This window comes from Cygnus atratus, chromosome 8, assembly GCF_013377495.2.
Source record: "Cygnus atratus isolate AKBS03 ecotype Queensland, Australia chromosome 8, CAtr_DNAZoo_HiC_assembly, whole genome shotgun sequence".
NCBI lineage: Eukaryota > Metazoa > Chordata > Aves > Anseriformes > Anatidae > Cygnus > Cygnus atratus.
In genome coordinates this window covers 20735709-20762214 of record NC_066369.1, presented here as the reverse complement: position 1 = coordinate 20762214, position 26506 = coordinate 20735709, and the positions used below count along the sequence as shown (strand labels likewise).

General features: G+C 37.8%; 1 protein-coding gene across 2 annotated transcripts in view; it reads right to left on the bottom strand.

Annotated features, from left to right (window-relative positions):
- The window catches only part of PIGK (phosphatidylinositol glycan anchor biosynthesis class K), a 72644-nt gene that overhangs the window by 29590 nt on the left and 16548 nt on the right, over positions 1–26506 (bottom strand). For both annotated transcript variants that reach the window (XM_035538216.2, XM_050712421.1), the window contains one exon: positions 24271–24443. In XM_035538216.2, coding sequence (XP_035394109.1) covers positions 24271–24443 — 173 coding nt within the window. The remainder of the gene's footprint in view (positions 1–24270; positions 24444–26506) is intronic.

Below are 26506 nucleotides of genomic sequence, written 5' to 3'. Positions count from 1 at the left end.
AATGTAAACATCCGCTAATTGCATGAGGCACTAGGGATAAGGCTAACATTTCTTTCTTCCTATACAGTCTTCAGATTTGCTGGTTTGAACAGATCGTGTTCTTTCACGCATATGACCCATGTATAGGCAGTACTGCACCTCTTTGAAAGTGTTGATCTGTGAAGATAAGCCCTTATATAACCACCCCTCTCAGAAATGACAAAATCAAAGAGTGTTTAGTCAGGGTAAGAAGAACAGGCTATCAGAGACAGAAATATATTAAGGAGGAAGTGGGTGTGAGGGTACCTTCTTTATTTGATGCAGATGTACAAGACAAGCTGCTCCTGAACTGCAGCCTGGCTTGTTCAATAGAAAACTTCTGAATATTATGAATGAAGATACTGGAACAGATTGTCCCACTTCTAAAAGTGGCTCAAAAGCAGAAATACAGCAACTGATTGGATAGTCAGTATGTGACCAAAGGACGCAAATAACACTGCAGTGGCCTACGTTACACATCCCAGGTTGAAAGGTCGAAATGATTAATTTAAGTCCATGAATAGCACCAATAGCTTTATTGACTGTAAATACATGAACGTGCTTGCATATGGCAATAAAAAGAAAACAAAATACCAGAGCTTTATGCACCACATCAGAAGAAGTTATTAGGTTTCCTATTAAAAAGAGCCTGAAATAGGCTATGTCGAGTTTGAGTGAATAGTTTTTTAAAATTAGCCATTGAAAAATTTATCTACCATATCCATACTACAGAAAATTAAGAATTAGACCTTGGATCAATGCCAGGTACTCGATCTATCTGCTAAGTCCTAACTTCACATGTACTTAAGAATAGGGTAAGTTTAACCAACAGGAGCACTAGTCTACATGGAAAATGCCAGAAGAGAACATTGTTAGTTCTGCTCTTCCTCAAAAAATGAGCAAATAGATTATTTTCTTCTCTTTTTAATGGAACACAAGATTACACAGGCATGTCCACCATACATAGTCACAAACAATAAAAGCAAACAGAAGTAAAAATCATCCCAAGGAATTTTCTCACATCTCCTTTATGGTATCAATTTCTTCTATTACTTAGAAATTATAGATTGGCTTGGGTTGGAAGGACCCTAAAGATCATCTAGCTCCAACCCCCCTGACACAGGAACGGATGCCACCCACTAGATCAGGCTGCCCAGGGCCTCATCCAACCTGGTCTTGAACATCTCCAGGGACGGGGCATCCACAACCTCTAGGCAACCTGTTCCATTGCATCACCACCCCTCTGAGTGAAGAGCTTCCCCCGACCTCTAATCTAAATCTACCCTCTTTGAATTTAAAACCATTCCCCCTTGTCCTGTCTGCCTGAGCAAAATGGCATCCATCTTTTTTATAAGCCCCCTCTAAGTACTGAAAAGCTGCAATCAGGTCACCCTGAGTCTTCTCTTCTTCAGGCTGAACAGCCCCATCTCCCTCAGCCTTTCTTCATAGGAGAGGTGCTCCAGCCCTCTGATCATCTTCGTAGCCCTCCTCTGGACCGTTTCTAACAGATCCACACCCTTCTAGGGGTGGGTGCCCCAAACCTGGATGCAGGACTCCACATGAGGCCTCACAAGGGCAGAGTAGAAGGGGACAATCACCTCCATCCACCTGCTGCCCACTTCTCTTTTGATGCAGCCCAGGATGTAGTTGGCCTTCTGGGCTGCAAGAGCACACTGCTGGCTCATGTCAAGCTTTTCACCCACCAGAACCCCCACATCCTTCTCTTCAGGTCCCTTGGATGGCTTCCCTTCATTCTGTTGTATCAACTGCACCGCTCAGCTTAGTGTCATCTGCAAACTTGCTGAGGGTGCACTAGATCCCACTATGTTATGTTGTTGATAAAGATATTAAACAGTACAGGTTCCAGGACAGACCCCTGATGTACACTGCTCTTTGACTATTTAACAGAACATTCGGAGTGCACTTTGTTCACTTTCCTCAGGTGTGTGCAGATGTCCTCCTCTAAGAACCTGATATACCTAATAACGCAAACAATTTCACTCACTTCCAATGTCCTGAGCATTAGTTAGCTGGACAGCTGGCAGCTTACCTAGCGTGACTTTGCATGACTGTCTAAGAATGCTAATGTGCATCTTTTGCTGTTCATTATTGTGAAGTCTGAAAGTCATGTCTTTCAACGGGTACGCGATTTAGTGAGCATTCAAAGATGAAAAGAGGAAGGAGATATGTCTACAGTGAAAATACACAGGTACTTCACAATTACGGACAAGTACACCAAGATCCTTCGGCAGCTGAATGCAGTAACCTTCACTCCATGATGCTTGCGGAACCTAATCCAGCAGGTGGCCTACTGTGAAAGGCGGCTTAAAAAGAACAATGAACAATACAGTATGAAGATAAAGAAAACAAATAAATAAAGGGAAAAAAAAAAAGTGATCTCTTATGCAATGAAAAGTTCAATCAATGTTAGACAATCAGATTCATGATTATCCGGGGAAAAGAAAGCTAATGACTTGCATTGAAAAGAAAAATATTTTACTTCAGTAAAGTTTCTTAACTTGTCCTTTACGAAGATAAACTCCTGTAGAATAAAGAAGCAAAGCCTCTTATTGCTTGGGAATGCAAAAATACTTTTCGGTAAACTGTTAATTTCTTTTCAAACAAGTGTCAACAATTTTGATCCAAGCTAGTCGTACAGACTTAATCCTGGAGTCTCTGAAGGCACAGTGATTTCTGTTGGATGCGATCATAAACAGGTCTGTTAGCATTTCCAGAGTCGCCAGACACACTTGAGCTTTAATCTGTTGCTTCATAAACTGTATAAAACTAGACTGTAACGAATGGTTCCTCTGCATTTCTGTGATCCACACAATTTCTTACCTGAAGAATCTCAGGTGATTAACTTTTGTCAAGCTACATATACTTAACCATCCCAAGATCCTAAAAATAGGTGATGGAAATCCGTAATGTGTTTTTAGCCAAACATGCAGGTTGACCAATATTAATAGTCTCTGCCCTTTTCTAGCCAATGACTTTTGTCAAAATATGTCTAGTCACTGAAGAGACTCTCTGTTCTTATATTTAAGCTCCTGCTCCTATCTTTATACTTAGGCAAGACACAGGAAGGGAATTAAAAAGAATATTAGCTTAACTAAGCAGAACTGACTTTGCTGCTACTGGAAAACACATGACCTGTAGGGCTTTATTTTGTTATCTCAAATATTCCACACTTTAGGTAAATTAGAAAATCTCTCTTGAATTAATTTAAACTTCAACATGATCATGCTGCCTAAGCACAAAATGCTAATAAAAAATTGGAGATAGAAAGACCAGCTAAGTCTCCATCACTGAAAATCACCATTTGAGTCTGCAGCTAAAAGTAGGTACTCCTTGCTTAACATTAATTCGTTCCCACAGCAGGCAAGGTCTGGGGGAAGAAAAGAGAACAAATGTCTCCATGAAATTTCCCAAACTCAGAGCATGTTATACAGACAAGTCCAGCAATATCAGAGGACCTTTTATTGATGGTCCAAACCAGTCAGGACAGAACATCTCCCACCTAGCTGAACAAATGTTTGATTTAGTTTGAAGTGTATTTTTGCTATGATGTCTAGTAACTGAGGCTGTAACAACACCTGCCAGTGCAGAAAAATCAGCAGAAAGATTTTTAAAACAAAGAATTAACATGGAAATGTGCCAGGATAGCAATTCCATTACTTAGAGGCCATGATCAGTTAAATTAATATTTCGTTCAATACTACCGTTCCTTTCTGCATATGTTCAAATTAAACAGAATGTATGCATTTATTTATATTGTTACACTTTTCAACAAGCACTTTCTAAAAACCCTGTAATATACACATTTTTAAGTCCCAATATTTCTACACCTACAGTATATATTCCTGTTTTTTCAGTTCATGAGTCATGTAATGTACCATCCAGCTATAATTTCTCATGGGACTGCTTAGATCGCTACAAGAATCTGTCAAAGTAGCAGTGGCAATGTCTGTTCTCTGCTTGACACCATCATTAGAACTTCTTCTAAAACACCTCCCTGCATTTCAAGCTTCCTACTTCACTTTCTTGCACATTTACTCAAATTTATCAATGTAGATAACCACCTGAAATTATAGAAGTATTGTTTCCAAGGGACTTTTGGAGATTACCAAGTTCATCCTCCCAATATCAGAACAGGTCAGCCACAGCTTTGTCTAGCTTTGTCTTCAAAACCTCTATGACCTTTCCTTGTAACATGCTCTAAGGCTACTCTAATCTCTGCAAACTCCTCATGTACAACCTGGACCTCGCCAGCCTGCAACACACAGCCAATGCCCCTTGATACCAAAAAACCTGCATTTCAAACTGTTGCAGCCTGCTATTACAATTCCTCTCTTTACAAGGCTAAGTAAGCCCAGATCTCTCAATCACCTCACACAGGTCGGTTACTCTAGGTCCTCACCGTCTTGGCAACCCTCTAGTGGGCCCTCTCTTCTGCCTCAGCATCTTTCTTGAAGGGAAAGGCCAAAAGCCAGACACACTCTTTCATGTGGGACTCCATCGGCAATGATTGAGGAGAAATAATAATAATATTGCTCAATCTGCTAGCAATCTCCTCATGTAGCTCTGCAGGCAGCTTGCAATATTGATGATGACTGCGTACCACTGGTTTCTACTCAACTTCCTGACTTCACAAATTTTGCAGCACTTAAGCCAGAATAATTTTGGTGCCCTGCTCCCAGGAACAGAAACAGCAGCAAGTCAGATCACTACTCCTGCATCAAAGCACATGGCACACTACTTGCCAAGAGGCATACAAACTTTGTAATTCCCCTGCCTATCAAGGCAAGCCACTAGGTCCAAAGTCTATAGGACAGAGAGAAGAACACTATATCCTTCCAAGCAATTCAATGCTGTAGTAGTTCCAGCATCTGCCAGCTATACCTGTAGCTGTACCTTACCAGATATGCCTGGATTTGCAAGTTATCCCTGGCTGCAAAGCCAAACAGTAGGCTGGACAACCCAGATTTCTAATGTTCAAAGGTGGTTTCTAATCCAAATACCTGACACAAAATTCAGTATCTCAGACACCCGAGAAGTCCAGATTTCTGATTACCTCACTCTCCTCGTGCTGGGACGAGACAGATGCAGTAGATCTGAGCATGCCACAAGCTATAAGCTCCCTTTCTCTTTGCAGTCTCCCAGGGACAAGGTTAAAGCAGGAACAGAAGCAGCTCTGAGTGAGCTACAACCATGTTCCTGTTCAGTTACCTCATATTTTCTGTACTGTTTTATTTGTCTTACAACAGTAAAGAGCTAAAAACATTTAATACAAAAAAGCTTTTTAAAAATAAATTTTAGTTTATTTCCATACCTATGTTGATATGAATTCTAGTTTATAAAAATCTTGCGATGTTGTAATGAGGCTGCACCAACACAAAATTTAGTGGAAGAATCACCTCTTTTGATCAGCTGGACGTGCTGCGTTTAATGCAACCCAAAATGCAGTTTGCCCTCTTGGCTGCCAGGGCACACTGCTGGCTCCTGTCAAGTCTGTTGTCAACCAGCACCTCCAGATCCCCCAGACCCCCTTCAGCTGAGATGCTTTCCAGCCACTCATCTTCCAGTCTGTGCCTGTGTCTGGCAAGGTTTATTAACATAATCTCAGTGGTAGGTTCTTCCATTATCTAAAAGTCATTTCCTGCTAATGTTTACAATCTACAGAGCATTGTATCAGTAAATCTGAATGTTAAGTGTATGTTACCAGCAGATACTCTCAGCAGACTGCGTAAAGCAGAAAAATATCCAAAATGCCAATCTCTCAGATTTTAACACTTCAGACTCTCAGTATACCTTACATAAAAGAACAAAGTCTCCAATGCTGCTAAGGTCCTTCACATTCCCGTGCAAGTGTGTGCATATGCATAAGCATCTGCATAAAAGGGCAAATATGAAACTGAGGAAAGAATTAAGTTTCTTGGTTCATCTAGTACAGATAATGAGGCCAGATTTCTCTTTCACAATCTTCATATGGAATAACTAACAGTTACAGAAACAATGGAACAACTCCAACTGCACAGTAATATGTTCAAAAAAAAAAATCCAAAGTAAGGAAAGCACAAACACAGGCAAGAGCCAAAAGATTTCTTCCTACAAAGTTTTACATGCTATATATTATCAAATAGGTAGAGACCGAGTTCACATTTTATCATGCACCTTTTAGCTTCATTGTAAAACATTTTGTGGAAAACAAACTTGATTATCTAAATCAACAGTTTTCTCTTTCATGTTTCCATGAATGTTCAGTCTGTCACCAAAATTGTTAGACTACTTTGAACGCAAGCACCATAGTGGCAGGTGGGTATCTTTCTTCTGTACGTTCATTGCTCAGCTACAGCGGATTGTCATTCATGGCTGGGCTTCCCACATGTTATTGCAATTTAAGTAAGTAACCAACACAGTAAGCACCATTTTTTTCAGCATGAATATCAAAGTGCTTTAATATACATACTATAAAGTCCTTCTGCTTCATTCATAATATAAATACAAATCCTACTCTGATTTTTGAGTTAATGATAACCGAAAGTGTATGATAGCATTAGAGTATGTTGGTCCCCTACCCAAAGAAGCTAAGGTTAAAAAAAAAAAAAAATCTTTTTGCATTTTAAATACAACAACTCTGCAGCATTTTTTGTCTAATCTATAGAGATAGAAATAGATAGATATAGATAGATATAGAGATAGAAAATCTTATTGTAAAACTCAGTATGTGTTGATTATTTGTGGCTAGTATACGTATGCTGTATGGCTGTTGGTCAATTGAGACTTCATGGACACAGGCTATATATGCGATGTTTTTATGTCAAGTACTGCTGCCTTTACTTTTTATACTTTAATGTCTCCCTGCTTTATTTCCTAAAACAAACAAACAAAAAAACCCACCTGCTTCTACTGCATTTACCAAGGCTAGGGTGAATGCAGCAAACACACCCAACCTAACTGATGAATATGTAAGTCACTTTGAAATGAAAAAATTCCATTTCAGTAAATATACGGCACTGTAAAGTACTCAACTTTCACTAGAAAGCTGCTTAATGGCTGCAGTCATTGTCTTACTACAGAGCCCTAGACTGCAACGTGATAATATAGTATTTAGCAATGGACCGTATTCTTTGAGAGAGAAAGGCCTGAGAGATAGATATAGTGGGGAAAACAGCAGTACAGGAGAACACCTGCTATCTCAAGCTGACTGCTAAGCAGCTGACAACATTTTCACTGCAGCACTCGCCCTTTAGCACAGGCAGGGGTTGCCTCAGTACCATGGCAGAGCCGTGATGCCATCACCTTCTCAGAGAGCTGGCAGCCTGGGGTCCACCGGGAAGCCATATAAACTCTAGTAAAATATGATTTATGACAAGAAAATGACAGTGCTGATGGCTCTCCATAAGTGGAAGGCCCCAGGAATTTCTTCTTATCTCAAGAATGTGTTTTGTATTTTTTTCTCTTTTTAAATCTAAATGTTTTGCAGCTGTAATAAGCTGTTAACCAACTACCAGCCAGCTTATCTTTAGAAAAAACACCATTCTACAAGAGATCTTTTTAACAGGAAGGAGGAAGAAAAGAAAAACTAGTAAGACTGAATTTCTGAGAGATTCTATAGTTTGAATTCAATACAGTGGTATAGCTGGTACATCATGAATTGATAATGTTGTATTATAATCACCTCCAGGAATACAATGAAAGTGTGTTTCCAGGTTTGGGTGTTTGTGGTTTTCTGTTGGTTGTCTTGTTTGTTTTTTTAAAACATAATAGAACCACTGATCTAATAAACATAGTACATTAACCATTACAGACCAGCTGTATACATTATACCTCAAAATTATTTTCTACTGGAATTTTATTCACTCCACTTCTATCGGGACAATAAATTGACAGCACATTACTTTAACTTACTGTTTTTCTTGTAGTTTTAATTGAACATACACAATACTGCTTCAAAGGTAAGCAAATTCAAAGTGAAACTGGCAGAGGATAAACTGTAATGAGAGAGATCCTGAGAGACAGGTAAGGAAAGCCTGAAAATGCCTCACTAAGCCCCTCAGAAGGATATCAGCAGCCCCTTCTGATAGCACAGCACAACACAGCGCAAGCTCTGCTACTTCTTCCATTGGCCACCATGTCAGCTGAGAACACATCCTGACACCAGCCTAAGCTGCCAGAAAGGCAGATATGCAAGTCTAAGCAAAGAACAGAACACACTTTTCCTTGTATCTTGGAAGAGATGTCTAAAACACAGTTAAGTGTTGCATTTTAATAACTGGTGTACGTAATTACAAAGGTAAAAATAAACTCTGTGCTCTAATTTAGTGAAGACACCCTTTCCCCACACTTATGAATCTGGCAAGAAGTATTTTGCAAGGTGATTTATTTGCTTGCACCACCTAGTGGGGTTTAGTTTCATCTACCGAAATTGGGTTCAGTCATGTTCCTACCTCATGACATCAGCGACAGACTGCTTTCTCACAACAGGCTTAGGATTTCAAGCCTGCATGACCCACTAACAGTACCATACTTCTAGGTTCCCACACATCTATAAAAGCACAGTACAAAAAAAAACTAGAAAACTGTTCCTATTTTACTCGTGTTAAACAAGGTCAGCAGGGACTTAACAGAGGTGTCATAGAAAACTACTTCACATGTTTGAGTCTCTGACTTGAAGTACACACAAACACTACCTCATCAGTGCATACCACAAAAAAAACCTCAACAGTCCTAACAGACTGTTATGTCATAATAGGCCTCACACTGAGATTTGAAAGATTTCTACAGTGCTTTTGGATCAAACCTCTGGCAGAGGCAGGCATGCTGTGCAAAGAGCTCTGTCTTCAGGAAAGAGGTTGATCTGGGAGCAGCAACCACTTGTAGCGAAACCTGATTGCAGAAGCCCCTAACTGCCTCGGTTTTCAGTTATGTATGTCCCCGTATAATGCACTGCCCCTACACAAAACCTTGCTACTCGAAGCCCAGCCACACAGGACTTTATCGGTTTAAGCTCGTACTTTAATGTAGACATATACTTGTAACTCCTAGTATCAGAAGAGGAAAAAATACTGCACCTTCTTTACAATAAGGAACTCATTACATATGTTCCATTTGGATTCACAGGAGGACTTCAGGGAATAATGCAAAACTTTTTACTCTCTCTGAACTTCTATATGCGAGAAGAAGAAAACATTTTAATTTCATAAAATAACTACAATCTCTGATTCTTCAGAAACAATGCTGCTTTATGCCAGAAGAACAAAAGAAAGAGACACCAGTCACAACTGTGCTGACACGTATGCAAAGCCCCAGTCTACGTACGGTACTGCCTAGGACAGCTGTGTACCAGCTCCTTGTGTACGATGGAAGCATATTCTGAAAAAAACATGTGGCAACCCCGCAGATGCTAACACAATACTCCAAATGAAAAACAAGAAGCGAGTGACTGTATTTTAAAGAAAGAATAAAGTATTTTTTGATTCCCTTGCTGTACTAAAACTTTTAGATTGTTTCAATTCCCATATAAAGCACTCTTTCAGGATGGAACACTGAAATGCATTTTCCACATTCATAACTTTCTTATTTAATTAAGGTTCCAACACGGACCACTCTATGAAGACTAAGATCAAATTTAAGACTTAATAGCTGCATAGGAAGTAGAAATGATGCTTGCAATCTCATCACATATACATTTTGATGTTCACCCACATAACATCTAATTCTGCCTAACTGTGAAGCAATATACAGGCAAAACATTAATACCCGATAGCAAATCACTGCAGGATGCTGAACTGCATTCAAAAAGGCAAAAATCAAAGCACAGCATTTAAGTTAAAGAACATAGGTTCAGACACGAAGGCACAGGAAACTGGCTGTACAAATTACTTTACAAAAACCTGTTTTGCTCAGGACATTCTGCCCCTCCATAACTTACCAACACTGTCTTGTCTTGAAATTTCACTATTCAAGCATTTTAAAGCTGCCTTTGGCCCTCCTATACTGAAGGGAATGCTGCACAGTCAGTTGACCTAGCATAAAATCCCACAAAGAACTCACGGTATTCCTACTGCGGAACCACTTTTATTAGAAAGACTTTGGTCTAAACACTGCTTATATCATGAAAAGCATTTTTAAAGACTATTCTGCAATACAGGATAAGACTAATCTTAACATCTACTGACAAGAAAATAAGCAAAAAATCTCATACAACTTTCACACATTTTTCAAGAAATTCACAAAAATGTCTCCTTAAAAGAGTCTAATGGAATCCAACACTAAAATTTCTTTATTAATAACAGTTTTAATATTTTTCTTTTAAGGACAGTCAGCACCTGATCAGGAATTTCAAAGTGATAAAAGCTAAGCATTAATTATGTTTGCCTTAAAATTTCATTATTTTTTTAACGCTTTATCAAACGGCCCTCACATTTTCTGTTACATTTCTTCGCTTTTTAACTTAGCTTCTGTCTAAAGCACTGCTGGTTGCTATGGTAACTTTGGCTTTTTTTTTCCCTGCACTGTTCATGCAGGTTTTCATCAAACCCAATGACTTTTTTTAATCTTATCTGCTCTATAACAATAGTTCCTTGACTAAAGTGCTGTATACTGTATTAGATGAGAATCCTGCTATTTCACACTAGTAACTGGAACAAAAAAAAAACGTTACACTAAATTTTGAAAACTAGCAATTGAAGTGGCTTTTTTGGTTTTGAGTTTTTGTTGTTTTTTGTTTTTGTTTTTTTTTTTTTAGTGTCTGACTACATTTACTTTTTTTAATCTGAACATTATTCAGGTAAAACGTACTAATTCAGGTACTAGTACATGTAAGATAAAGCAATTTTAAAAAACACTAACATTCCAGGAACAAGAGACCTTGTGTGGTGACTTACTATAACCAGTAGGGTTTTTTTTATTTTAGAAGAAAATTAATCATTGTTATTTCATGTGGCTTAGGCAGGACACAAATAAACAGAGAATTGAGTGATTCTCTGCAATTGCTCGATGTGCTTAAGCACTACACTGCCACTGCAGATGGACATCAGTTCAAATAACCCTGCCATATAAAAAAATGCGTCTGGTCACTTTTATAAAGTGATTTCTTCAGATTAGAACATAGTCTGTTATTAAGTTGGTCTAGAACTGACAAGAAGCAAACTGCATATGCCAGCAAGCAGATGAAGTACATGCTAAGGCTTGAGCCATCTCCAAACACTTTTCACTCGGATTCTTTTATAAATCTATTCTTCCATGACTATTTAAGTTTAGTCCTAAGTTCTTCGATATGGGTTTGTTCATGAGGTCTTGCTTTTCCTTGAATTAATGCAAATGAGATGCTCTTCTGATATTTTCTATAGCACACAATGTCATATTTTTCTGCTCTACATAGGAAATACTCCTCATGAGAATTTATCCCCTTACTCATGAAAAGTAACTCAAATACAATGATTCAGTCAAACGGAGCTAATTACACAAGATTCATCCAACATGCAAGACTGAGCATTACAAATATAAATCCACACAAAGATATTAGCAACAAACAGATTAACTACCTCACTCATTAAATCAGTTCCAAAAGTAGCATCCTAAACTAAAGTTTTACTCAAATAGAGTTACCTGCATCTGTCTTCTAACATTGCTCCAGAATATATACAGCCAGGGCCAGGTGGAGCCAGTTTCAATAACAGGAAGCTATTGAAACAACTTCTGTTAAACTATAGCTCTTAATCCTGTTGCCACCCTCTCTCTGGGGAGCTGTGCTTGGTTTGACCAAGACGGTGCTTCTCCACCCCGTCCCATCACCTCCCAGCTCCCACAGCCCAGCCCTTCCACAGTGTCTGCCAGCTTGCCACTGCCATCCTTTGCTGCCTTGCTCTCTTGACCATCTTTTCAAAACCTAATGATACTTCTTGTGGAACACATCCATTTGCACAGCTACAGCATCAAACCAGTTGCCACATTTGATATTTTGAGAAGCAGAGCATTGCAGACCTGCTGAATATGTAGTGCAGGTCAGTCTCCAATAAGCCTCCTTCGTTACCACACTTCTGCAACTGCCATAATTCTGGACCATGGACTTAGTAAGCACACTTGAAAATCATAAGAACCATGTTAGCAAGGAAATTTGTATTCTCTTTAGAACACTGATGTCACTGTGGACTTCAGAAACAGCAACAGAGTTGAAAACCAAAATAATTAATTTACCTTCAATACTGTTGTCCTTTTAAGCACTATCAAATAATATTAGCAAATAATATAAAAGATTTACAAACTAAGAGTTACTACTTCAAAGAACTCAACCCTGAGAATGATTTTGCTTTAGTCTGTTTGGAGATGGGTTGCATTCAACATTCATTTGCCCAAACAATGACAATTCATCTTTTTTGATATGAAAATTTTCCTTCATTTTAGCTTTTATAACCAGAAACACATTATGTTTCTTGACTTGGACAGATTACTAACACGTAAATTACTGGTATTTATGATTATATTGACTTCCTGATTCTCTATTACCTTTTTTTCTAATTCAGTTTGAAAAGAATCATACCTAGAAATTATACTTTTATTTTACAAAAACAATTATTGGTGACAATAAATAACATTCTACAATTCATTTCACTTCACTTATTTTGTTTCTTCTCACATTTCTGGTGAAGTTAGCTTTATTATATAATTAGTCTTTTGTCCAATTCTGATTACGTTTAGCAAAATAATCTGATCACTAGACGAGCACAGTAGGCACAAAATGCATTAACACATTAATCAATCCCTGTTTCAATTTACATTACACTATCTTTACTGAGACTTGAGTTTGCTTCAATGTGCAGGTTTCATATTCATTTGGCACATTAAAAGAAGGTGGGATTTCCTCAGTAGGTGGGATTTCCTTTCTAATGATATCTGTATCAGCCTTAGTTTCTATAGCTTTCTCTTATGCTCAACCAGATATAGGCAACAGTCATAGAGAGATTTGGTCTGTTCGTAGCTGCATTTTAAAATAAAATCATTTACATGTAAAATGAGCTCCCCCTCACCCTTTTATTTCTAATCTCAATATATCTTGCAAAAGACAGCTATTTCAATTAGACTTCATTTTATGTCTAAAGAAAGAGGGAAGAAACAGTTAGAAACCAGAAAGAAACAATTATTTAGAATATCTAAAAACTCAACCAAGTACCTCTTGGGTGATATATTATCACAAATAAATTCCGTGTCAGACTACTAATCACTATGATTCTAACACATCCTTAGCATCTATTATTACCCACCATAAAACCCATGTATGTGTACACAAAATTCAACACAGTGATAATGATAATCTCTTAATAATTACACTGTAATTTTAAATGCTTTATATTTAGTATTAGACGAATTTAAAAACAGCCATAATTTGGCACATAATTACCAAATGGCTCATATATACTCCCTCATGGTGTTAAAGAAATCATTTTGTTTGCATAAAACCCTGATAGTCCAATATAGTACGAATTTTGTGACCAGTAATGGAAGCTGTCTGTTTGCAGAACACATACACCACCAGTACAATTTTCTCCACATCCCATCACCAAACTATAAAGGCCTCCCCATGGCCTTTCAACAGTCTGTGTTGTTAGAACCTTCCCCAAGAATTGCAACAGGGGAAGCTGTTCTCAAGGTCTTTTCTAGATGTTGGCTCATTAGTAACTGAACAGACAACTACACATCCCTTAAAATACAACAACTGATTCCTATAATATATTTAGAGTAACGCCTGAACTAAGCCACCTTTCCATGTGTGGCATGGAAAGTCTTCCTGCCACAGCTAGAGCACTTCTTTCTTCTGCCCTTCCTAAACTACTTTATAAAGTCACAGATTAATATGTAGGCTAATGTTTTTCAATAGTGTCATTAGATTCATACATCAAGCAGGAATATTCTGTTTTAAGGAAAATTTTCCATCTAATCACATTTTTGTGCATATGTACAGCTTTCAGTTTTAAAACATTACAGTACAGTGTGGATTTATCCTTTTTTTTTTTTTAAACAGATACACCATATATTTTTATGGAGACATTTATAAAAGCTCCTAAGCACCTAATAAGATGGAACTCAGCTCAGAATATTTTGTAATAAATTATCTATCAGTAAAAACTGTATCAGAGGGAAACCACACACAAAGGAAAAAGGAAGTAGGGCACTCTATTTGACAGCTGAGGAAGAAACAGAGGTTGTGTCCTCTATGGCTGAGATTCAGAGCAGTTTCACTTAGTGGCTGTTCTGCTCCAATTCCCCAGATAAAATTTAGACCTACAGCAAGCAGTCTTCATTCCTATTTTATTCTAGTGGGTAGTCATGGCTCAGACTCTTAAATAACCAGTAGAAAGAAAAAAAAAAAGCTAGCCAGTGGGGAACTATGAAGTTTAAATATTATGTTACAATTAAATTCAGATAAACCTTACAGTAACTACAGGGTTCATTACTCTGCTCTCACAGACTGAGTCATTGCTAAATATGTATAGATGTAACTTTTGTCCTACTATTTCAAACAAAAATGTTACTGAAATTTTAGAGCAGATGAAATATACCTATGGCAACATGTCTCATTTGCAGGTAACACAAGACCAGAAATCATGCAGGAATACAAGTAACCCATTTTTAATTTTTATCTCATCAGTTAATACAATTATACTATATGCAGTACCCCACCTGTAAAATTTAAACAGCTACTGTGGAACTACAGGAAAAACATACCCTTATCTGCTTCTTTTGCACTTTAAAATAATCTGTCCTATTGCATTGAAAAAATCTATCCACTCCTACCCTTCAGAGCACCGTGCTATGCAAGAGGAAATTTAGATGTACAATCTGCAAGCCAGATTTGCCCCTTGTCTAGGAACGCTTCTGCCAGCAGCACCACAGCCCTGGACTGCAGTTCCAGGAAGTCAGCCATGGGGAAAAACACATTGGCACGAAGCAGCCCCAACCCTCCTGTCCTCTAAGAGCCCATCCAGGCTCTGCACAAACTGAAAATAAAGTACTGCTGGCCAGCAGGATGCCTTCAGCCGCTCTGGCTAGCCAAACTAGCAAGTCCTAGCCACAGATTAAGTCTGCCCCCTCCATGATACAATGCCCTCAGCAGGGAGCAGGAAGACCATCTGTTCACTCCTTGCGGATAATCTCCCTCCCCGAGAGGGCAGCAGCTCTGCTGTGCCAGTGGAGTATAAATTATACAGACTAACAAACTACCTGAGACCAGCTGGCCCACAGAAAATGTACATTTTAGTCGCTTTTTCTGATAGCCAGATTGGCTTTTCTAAGCAGAAAAAACAAGCCCAACTTTGTCTTAAAAACCTGCAGTGTCCCAGGCCAGCAAAAACACCTTCACTAGTGGTTAACCTGATGGGGCTATGCAGGTTACTAATGTTAAATGTCAATTTAAACACTTTGCAGAATAAGGATAAGCAGTACCCCGCCTTCACGAAGTACCCTTCCACACGCTTTCTGAAGCTGTACGAATCCCAACATTTGTCATTCACCATCTGTCACAGATAAACCAATAATCTAGTTAATAAATATTTTTTAAAAAACATTAAGATGAGAAACTTCACAGAATGAAAACATACATTTAGTTGATTTAAAGACTATAATCTGCTGAAGATTATTCTCAGAGTTTAGTAAAGTTTTCACTATACTTTGCTTTGAATCAAAGGATACCCTTTGAAAATATACACACAGCCAGCATTGTGCCATCTTTTCCACTGTATCTGGGCCCTGCAGAACTGATTTTTTTTTAATTTTTATTTTTTACATAGCAATATGGAGAAATTACATGGAAAACTACTGTAACATTGAAAATCTGCCAACAGGAGTCAGGAGGAAGGTGCAACATTGTTAATTGTTGATTTTTAATCAAGCATTCTCTCAACATTAGAACAAATTTGTATGCCAGCAAGACTTCAGCAACATTTTTTTTTTTTTTCAAACCAGGAGGAACAGACACTTAAACCAGCTATCATATAATTCGAGGAGCTTATGCTAAAGCAGCTGTGAGTATCAATGCTCAGCATTTTCTCCTTGCTTCCCTACAACGAAGGAAATCCTAGCCTCCACCATGGTCTTGTCTTCTCCTGAGAACTCCTGGAATGAGCCACATAGTGTGAATACACAGGGGGCAGGAAGGGAATGCTCTGTCTGTTTGCTTCCAAATCCTCATTCCTGCCAGTCACCAAAACGCTACTCAGGTGACACTGTGCCTTCACAAATTCTGTACCATACGTACAGAGTGAAAGGGGAACTCCCCAAACAATACTGTTGGGTTCCATTTATATTTTTTGCAAGTCACGATTTGTCTTATTCCTATGTTCACAAGAAACATATATACAGTTTGAGTATACGAAAACCTACTAATTTCAGTTTGCAACAAAAATGTCTGTTCCGTTTATGATATGGGAATGTACTGCCTTCAGCGGCACTACTTTTGATACTACATGACAAAATATGAACATGCCTGTACACATATATATACACAGTAGGATCTTCCAGATGATTTTGTGAAAGAGAAATCCTGCCTGTATTTATGTTCCAAATTGGATCTGACCTCTAGGCAGATGGATAAAGGGTTTTCATGCTTCTCAGTTCTCTTTCAATATTATGTAAAGTTGGGGCCAATTTAGTCTTGCCTTTTTAACAGTAACTGGCACAACAGAGGTGATCTGTCACCGTTCTATGACAGTTGAACATCCATATAGTTGCCATTATATTCCCTCGCAGCCGCAGCAACATCTAAATAGCAACTGGAGCCCACTGAAGTGAGTTTGCTAGAACTCAAAAAATAACTAAATGAATACTACAACATATCCAGTCTCTGAATAGCAATTCTTCCAACTCCCTTTGTATCCCACTTCCCTCTTCCTTTTTTTTTTTTTTTAAACAGGGTATGCCAAACCCCTTATTATGTTTCATTACTTTTTGTTTGTTTCTCCTGGCATTTACCAATAGCAACCTTTTGTGCAATCACAATCTCCTGCCTGCAAAAAAGCTGAATAAATCCTATTTTTCTGTAAGTTCTTTGTTTATAATTTGTTTTTTCCTGTAAAATCAATCTTGCCACAGAGTTAATATTCTGCTGTCCAACAGATTTCATACAATAATCTTAACAGAAGCTTGGGCACTTTGGTAGACATATTCAGCATCTGTTATTCCTCCTCCCACAACTTCTATAGATTTCTGATATTCTTGACCAAGCACATAAAACAATACCATTTTGTAAAGTAATATTAAACAGTGTTCAGCAAACCATCTGTAAACGCACTTCTTTATGTGATCAGAATTTTCTTTTGAAATCACCTCCAGTTTTCTTTGTCCTTTGATGTGATTGTGGCTTCCTCGCTCTCCCCTTGCCAGAAGCTTCCAGCAGTCTATTCAAATAGCTAACTGGACTGAAAAGAGATGACTAGCAATAATGCAATGCTTTTTTGGATTTCAGCTCTTCTTCTCCTCTCAGAATGTACATTTATACTTTTTCTTTCCTTTTTTTTTTGTTTTGTTTTTGCTGAAGAACTAAGACCCTTACTACAGTCACTGTGAAGTGTAACTTGAGTGTTACAGTGTTTTCAGAAATAAGCAGTATAGAGAAACTTCTTCCTATCTTTCAGATCATCTCACAGCTTACTAAAATCAGTAACAGGACTTCAAGGACTTAGGTAATAAATTTAATAGCCCTATGACAAGAACTTTATTCCACCCAACACATGACTCAAAAAAAAAAGCAACTCCTATTGGAAGGGCTGGGAGATGACGATAAAGATCATTTTATGGTCTTTTAACCATCAGTTACATAAATGTGTTGTGAAGGCAAAATGCCCCTTCCTCCTCTACAGCTTTGGACAATATATGAATTTTCAGTGGCAGAAATCTCTGACCATCTGGAAGGTAATCCCTCAGGCACTCAAAAAATAAGGGTAAGCTTTTTCACAATATCAAAACAGTGAAAGACTAAGAACACTTGCATGTGCTTTAATCCCATATTAAAAAAAAAAAAAAGCAATGTTGTTTGAGCCCTGGAGACTTAATTGTTTGTTACGTGCACAGAAGCATTTCTGGGGCATAAGGAACTGTAACATATGCTTGGCCACTAAATTCCAGAGACATAACAGTTTAAGACATAACAAAATAACTGTTTGAACCCACCTTCTCGCTTCTGTTGCCCCATTTTTCTACTCCCTCAACATTTTCTTCTTAATCTCACAAAAAGTACATAATAAACTTCTCACCTAAGAAAGATCAACAGCATCTTTGGTACTTTTGATAAGAATTATAAAATAATAATAATAGAATTTTATTGAAATGATCATGCTATCTCAAAGCCCTGGAAAAAAAATTTACATGGAAATACTTCCTGGTCAGACATATGTCAAACACTACAATTGTCTGCATGGTCTTCTTGAATGGCATAATATAGAACACAACTACAGAAGTACCTCCTTGAATAGATATTAATTTGAATTTAGTGCCTGGACAGGAAAGCAAGAAAATCAAATCATGATCTCCATGTAAAGAGCACTAGACTGTCTAAAGAGCACTTCAGGGGACTAGAATTAGAGAAAAGCCCACTCAACTGCAAAAATAATAGCAGGTAAAGATCACACAAGGGAGAAAAGGTGAAGAAGGAATGAGACAAAATAAGAATGCCACATAAGAAAGGTGTAATGAGGAATGGGTAAGCAGTGGAATAAAAACCTTGACTGAATATCCTATGATTCCTAGATATTCTCAGCTATCTAGCTGTTAAAATCTGCTGGGTTTACTGAAGACCTCCTAAAGCTGACATGCTACAAATTTAGACATTACTTGTCTGTTCACTGAAACTATTATGCGCCTTCAGTTAATTTGTACTAGTAAGTCACAAAGACATGTATGAAGTTCATAAAAATATTGTCACTGACTTACATGTGCTTTTCAGAAGACTAAAATGACCTTTGCGAAGTATTCCCAGTAAAAGCACCTCTGTGGACCAACAGATTTGTTTTGATGTTAATGCCTATTTAAACTGCATGCAGGTTCAGCATACTATATGTAGGTTCAGTAGAGCAGCATTCTACTGAAAACACCACAAAATGACAGCAAAACAACCTGGCACTAACAATTAAAGCTTTGTCACAGAAGGAATGCTGGATGTCATATAAACCCCACTATAAGTTGGAGGAAAAAACATCCAAGATCAAAGAAAACCTGACTGAAGATACAGTTTCACAAAAAAACACAAGTAAACTCTGGCAAAAGTACGGTTCAAAAATCCTTTCAAATAGGTAAATATAAAACATCTTGCTAAACAGGGAGTATAATTATCAAGCATAATATTTCAGTGTATCTGAAGTCTTCCCAACACAATTTACACCTACCAGTTCTTTTTCATAGTCATCCTTACTTAGTTTATAGTGTTATTATACTAGTAAAATTGTATCCAACTATATCATTCCTTCTACTACAGCCATTGTATTAATACTAGTTGCATTACCTTGAAGAGTTATTTTACACTAACAAATACAGTAGTGTGTGTACACGCACATGTAAACAGGCCGTCCCCAGCAGGGCCGCAGGCAGCCCCCACCAGCTCCTGCAAGGCCCAGCGCCTGCTGCCACCCCAACATAAATGTGGTGGTGTTCACCTTCGCCTGAAGAACAGGTAGAAAACGCGAAGAAAAGCTGACGTAATTTTATCAGCACCCTAACAGCACATCAGAATGCGAATGAGAACTGGGAACTTCTCTGAGAACAAGGGCTTTCAGAATTAGTTGTGGAAATCCCTTACAAGGCTTAAAGAACTATAAAGCTGAGGCATCTGGTCAGAAAATAATGGTGAACAAACCCAGACTCTTTTATTTTAGGAAATGCTCACTGAGCTACGCAACATTTACTAGCCAACAACTAGCTCACAAACTGGATCCCTACGGATTCAGGAACACACAACAGCAGCTTCACCTATTACGCACATAAAATTGAAAATAACTGACAAAAGAAGAAAGAACAGGAAACAGACAGAAAACAAGAGTCACTATCCAAAAACCAGATTGAGACAACATTAGCTATTAACATACTGCAAATGAACCAATTACTCACAATTATTCTCTATTACACAAGCGTCCTTCCTAACTCAAGTGGCCAATTTATTTATTTTCAGGAAAACAGTCACTGATAGGAGTGCCACAATTCATCTCAACAGAATTATTAAATATGAAGCCCAATTCTCAAAAGCAATAAAACTAGGAAGGTTTTATATGATGCTGTCTTTAATTCACTTCTTACCATCCTCAAGAGAAATACTCACCCCCAGTTTTTATCAATGCTTCCTGCTGATACACTTTTCCCTACGATAGGAGCTAGAAAGGAGAAAGCATTCTAACTGACTGTGCAGTCACAATCCCAGTTTGAGAGAGACACTCCTGGCTTACCAAATCCCTAAACTCTACAGATCTTTCTCCAACGATGCTGGATTTCTTTTACTCCTCGTGCTCACTTTTTGTTATTTCACAATGATTTAGACTCACAAAAAGTCACAAGTGTGTGTGAGTCACAAGACTCACAAAAAGTTCACAAGGTGAACCCCCAGAACACCTAGACATTCAGGTATTTTGCTAAAAATGGCAGCTACAAGCCCAGTCAGGACTGAGGCAACTACAGAAGAAACCCTTTGAAGTGAACATAGCTTAGATTGAAAACTGCTATGAAGAAAGGAAACAACAGAGGATTCTCTTTTTTTTCCCCTCCCTTCCTTTTTTTTTTTTTTTTAAAAAAAAAAAAGCTTTTACTTGCAAATAGTCACCTACCACTAAATGGACAGAAAGAAATGCTCTTCTTTTGGTTAATTAGTCATTGTTTCTTTGTGTTAGTTCAACCCAAGCCAAAGGAAACTTCAAAGACCTCACTGTCAAATACCTCGGCTTGTGCTCAACATAAAGCTGCCAATTCTGAGCTGGTTGCACAGGTACAGGGCGCACTGAGCTTGGGAGTAGAGCCACATTATGAAGTAATTCCTAAGGAAGCATGTAAAAATGAACAAAGTTCTACTGAAGAGATTTGGCAAAGTCGCAGCAGTGGGTTGGATGAAAACTTGCACAGTCTGCCAACAGTGCAGTCCTAATACACGTTCATATCTCACAACAGCATCTTCTTTACCCATTATCTGTGTAATCAGTATTTGTTTGTTTGTTTAAATAACATCCTTAGCTACACACATGACCCTTGCAACTTTAAAACAAATAAATCAGACCTAAGGCTGTCTACCTAGGACTGGATCAGAGCTGGAGTCTGTATTTTGTTTAATCCTTTTGCTCTGTAACGCAAATATTTTGTAGCGCTCTACTGCCACCAGTATGTAACAGAAAAAAGGAAGAAGTATCAAGCTAACACTGAAACAAAGAGGAAATGATTCATAAAGGAATGCAAGCAAGAGAATACATCAAATGTTAAAAATAAAATCTCTACAAAGTATCTTTTAGAATAAAACTTAACAAATGCAATATAGAACAAGGAAAAGATTTAATATTATGCGTAGATTTTGTTAGAATAAGATCTGCACACTCAGATTTACAGTAACCGTAATGCATCAATATTTGTATTAGGGGGTATAGACTTGATTTCTGTATCAGACACTTAAGGTCAAGTACATATGTTTTTGTTAAGGTAAACCCGTAAGGGGTACAAGTTCAATTCTACATGACCTTTTTCCTCTTTGCCCAGGCTTTTAAAAATGCTATTAAGCTTGAACACGATTATTCATGACTGGTTTGAAAAGATTATTAAACTCTGGTCTTTGTGGATCAATGTGATCAAGATGAAAATTCATTTTAAAAAAACCTAACATTTGGCATCAATATAAACTAAAATGAAAACAATATCCTCACTACACACTTTCTAGAGAATAAAAAAAAAAATCCTTCATCCTAGAATTCCAAAAACAGCATAGGAAAAAATATCAAGTAATGTATTTAGCTAGCCCAAGAAAGCATCCTGTTGTACAATTCATAAGCAGTTCATTCAGTTAAGCATTCTGGTAGGCTTAAAAACTAAGCTTATGAAGAGTTTACTTACTATTCAAGTATACTAAAAGCAAAACAACATTTAATTAGAGTGCTAACTGGAAAATTTCATAATCAAGTTTACTGGGTTTTTATTTAAAAAAATTAAAGCTGAGTAATGATCTCTCCCAGTGATACCAAAAGAATAAACCAGTCCATGTTACTCCCATCTTTCCCTGCCTATTTCACATAGAAGTGCAATCTGGGGTGTAGGCAGACACCACATGCCCAAAATGCACAGAATGACTGAACTAACACTGATGATATAAGAACATGCACTCACATTCTTTCATTCAAGGGTCAAACTTCCATTAATTTGGGACAACTTGGGTAGCACTTATGTAAAAATCACGTAATTTGTGAAGTTCTCTGAGTTCTTAACCTTAGAAAGGGATGTGTAAGATGCTTATACCACTCTTTAAATAAAAAGAGAATACCCATTTCTTGCAGAACAGATCCTCCAAAACAGTAAATTTTAAAAACATTATTTAAATTTATAAGCACTCGAAGCTAGAATTCTTCTTTGTTGTAATGAGACAGATCTCTGTCATACCAAGAGGTACATTCCCTGGAATTCTCTTTAATTTATTAAGCACTCCTCATCACTATCTACATGGTACAATTTTCCAGCACTTTTCTACAAAGCCCATACTTTCTTCTTGATTAAAATACACTCTCTATAATCTCCCAAAGTGGTTACGAGAAACTGAAAACATAGGGGGTTGATTTTTTTTTTTAAATTATCTGAATATAGTGCAATGAGTAACTGTTCTAAATTGAGCAGTCACAGAATTAGCCTAATCACTATATATTTGGTACTAAAATGCCCAATGCAGATAAAAATAAAAATAAATCGTAAAATACACTGAGTGTAGAATTTTTAATTACAAAGGCCAGAGTTACTATTATCTTTAAAATTAATGAAATTGATATCTACTAACAACTTCTTTGATTTGAGTGATAGTAAACAACAAGGTAGATAATAATTTACATAAATTTATGGGTTGAAAAATATTACATCCCTGGCTATAGCTGCCTAGTTTAATTCTTTTTTCCCCTTCCTAGAGGAGGGTATCATGAAACATAAAAGATTTACTAGAAATGGAAGAAGTTCAATACCAGATAAACTCTGCAGTACAAGCACATCTTCCTTTACATGTTTCCAATAGGTGGCAACAGAATACCAAGAATACAAAGGAGTTTATAATTCTTTCTTCATCCACAAAGTAATGGAATCCCTGTTATTTCTATCAACGAATTTTTCATCAGCAACTTCATTCATGTAAATAGTTGCACCTCTGCAACTGAATTTCTCAGGACAGTTAAAGCCAATAGGTAGAGAATTTGCAGAACAGAAACAAAGCATTTATTAAGAAAACCTAGCTGCAGTGAAAACAACCAATAGTTTAAAGTCAGAGCTTATCTGAAGGTGTAAAGTTCCACAAGCAGGAATTTACAGTAATAAAATGCTTCTGCACATGAAACTATCAAAGAAGAAATAAAATTTTATACTATTTTGTTATTTTTGTTTGGTTTTGACCCTTGGTCTCTAGCAGTCTTTACTTACAGGATGGGATAAGGGGGTGGGAATTTTCAAACAGAAAGTAAGTTTTCAGCTGATAAATCCCAACTTTATCAGTAGTAACAGTCCATACTGACTCCCTGATTCTTTGAACAGCTGTAGGAAATTGACAGGAAGCCAGAGTTCTTCTTTCCTTGACAGTTACAAGGCCTTTGTTTGTTTCTGCTGCACAGAACTATACACATTTATTTTTGCTATTACAAATCTTATTGAGAAGTGGCTGAGGGAGCTTGGTTTTTTTTACCTTAGAGAAGAGAAAGTTCAGGGGAGACCTTATTCTACTTTACCATTACCTTAAAGGAGGTTGTAGCTCTTTTCCCAAGCACCAAGAGATAAGATGAGGGGAAATGGCCTCAAGTTGCACCAAGGGAGGCTTAGGATGGATATCAGGATAAATTTCTTTATTAAAAGGGTTGTGTGGCATTGGAATAGGCTGCCCAGGGAAGTGATTGAGTCACTATCCCTGGAAGTCTTCAATAAACGCATAGATTTAGAACTTAGTAGCATGGTTTAGTGGACTTGGTACTAGGTTAAAGGTTGGACTAGATAATCTTAGAGGTCTTATCCAACCTGAATGATTCTGTCATTCTAAACCAAGTCTAAATAGTGAATACTTACTCATTTTCAAAGCCAGCTAAGTCACGGTCCAAAGAAATTGTCTCTGTTGTAATTTCCACCTTTCTTACACTGCCAAAGAAGTCTGTTATGAGAACATTTTGAGGGTCTCGCTGAAAGAGATCGGTTCGGTGTCCAGGTGTGGAAACACACAAACTTTTTGGACAGACCTGAAACTGAAAACAAAGATGAACAATCATACCATGTCACTCGTTGATAAATAGTCTCTTCAGGTACTTATCAAAATGAAATTATTATATAAGAAAGATAAATGCCACACAGAACTTGCAGTAACTTCAGTACAAGCTGCACAGCTGAAAGAGAATGATTGATCATAAACATTAAAAAGCATAAACACCTTGATAATGGGTTTCACAAAAACCTTAATCTTCACAATTACCCACACCAGTTTAGAAATGTTTCTGTGAAAGCTAACCAATTACCTCTGATTGATTAAATGCACAAATGCATTTCTGAATATAGAAGCAGCAACACTGCTATAACCTTCCAAAAAGCATAAGTTGGTATAAATTCTTCACACTTACCAAAGGGAGGCAGGCAAGATTTACAAGCCTTGACAAGTAGCTCACAGTAAACGCTTCAGAACTGAAGCGAGAATTTAAATTTTGACTGGGAAAAAAATCTTTTTCTTATTTCTGGTTTACAACCTATGAATTAATGTAGAATGAGGATCTTAAAATATGAAAGGTGTCTTATGTATACTAAGTTCACATAGACACACCTGTAACACCTACAAATTAGCTATATACTTTACTATTTGTTTTATATACTTATCAGTCCACTATCTTCAGCACACATTCCAATAGTTGGAAGACAAAACCAGCACTAACAAATTAAACTGGTTTCAATGGACTCAATTCTGTATAGATTTGCAGAAAAATATGTAGACATAATAGTGATGGATTTGTCGTAGCATTTAAAATATCTCACAAGCAGCATGCCTATTAAATAACAAGACTGTTACATATCCAGCAGATATTCAAGGCAAAACCAATGAATTTTGGACACAATGCTTTTTTGCACTAGTCCTACCACATTGACCCAAAAGCCTCTAACATTTGCTACCTGGACAGACTGCTTATTTCAAGGGATCTCCTAATGCATGTAGTTTAACTTAATAAATAATAATTAGTTTGTAATTTTCTTAGTAACACTACATTGCTTCAAGTGCCATGAAATGTAACCACCGGCCTCGCTCTCTGGAGAAAGCTGAGTTCATGTCTCAGTCCTCAGAAGGCATTGCACAACCAAACACACGGCCCTGCTAGACACAGGCACAAGATAAACAATCCTGCTAGATGTGGGTGCTAGGTGTACAGTGCCCTGGATGGTTTCTCCACCAAATGTGGCTGTCCATTCAACAGCCTCATGGACAGCCTGCAGACCACCTGCTAACACTGTAGGCTATGCGCGTCCTCATGTGTTCCAGCAACAAAGAACGTTTAACTGAGCAGATTCACCTACACGACTACAAAGGATGCTCATCTTCCTAAATATTAAGTTTTCCAAATGATTTTCACAAACTGGTCCATGAATCACAGGATGTAGAGCTCATACACCCTAATTATTACATCATGAGTCAGCTCTTAGGTGGTTGCACTCTTAGGGCAGAATCACAGGTCCTAATTGGCTCAATGCAGATGCAGCCTCTATTAGCCCAGCTGCTGACTAACCAGATCTCTAAGTTTCAGTCCCATACCTTCTAGCACAAGTTCTGTGCCCAGCCTGACACAAAATACACGGTTTGTGTGGCTCTTCTTAGGGCAACAGAACCCTACTCTTAAAAAAGTTTCCCAGAGATGAAACAATATACCCAGTTCTTCGTCACTGAGGACAGATTCTGTCTCTCCATTCCTCCCTTCTGCTCCCATTACAACATCTGTTTCATACCTGAAGTCTAAGCCTGTAAGTCCAGGGAGGCTTCAGCTTCAGCTCAGCTTCACCCTAAATGATGGATACAAGCACACAGACCCACTGAGCTGTTTGTTAATGTTTCCCACCTCTCTTGTTGGCAGAGTATCACACATCTGCTAACCAAGAGAGGAGCAGATCCAATCTTTGTTATCCTCCATGTGAGGCGAAGCTGAATCAGGCTCGTCAGCATCATGCTACCCATACAGAAGATGTTTGTCAGTACTCATTAACCCTGTTTCACAGTTTCACCAAAAGACAACACATTTTCTTCAACTTAGCTCCACCTAAGGGCACAAACAAAAAC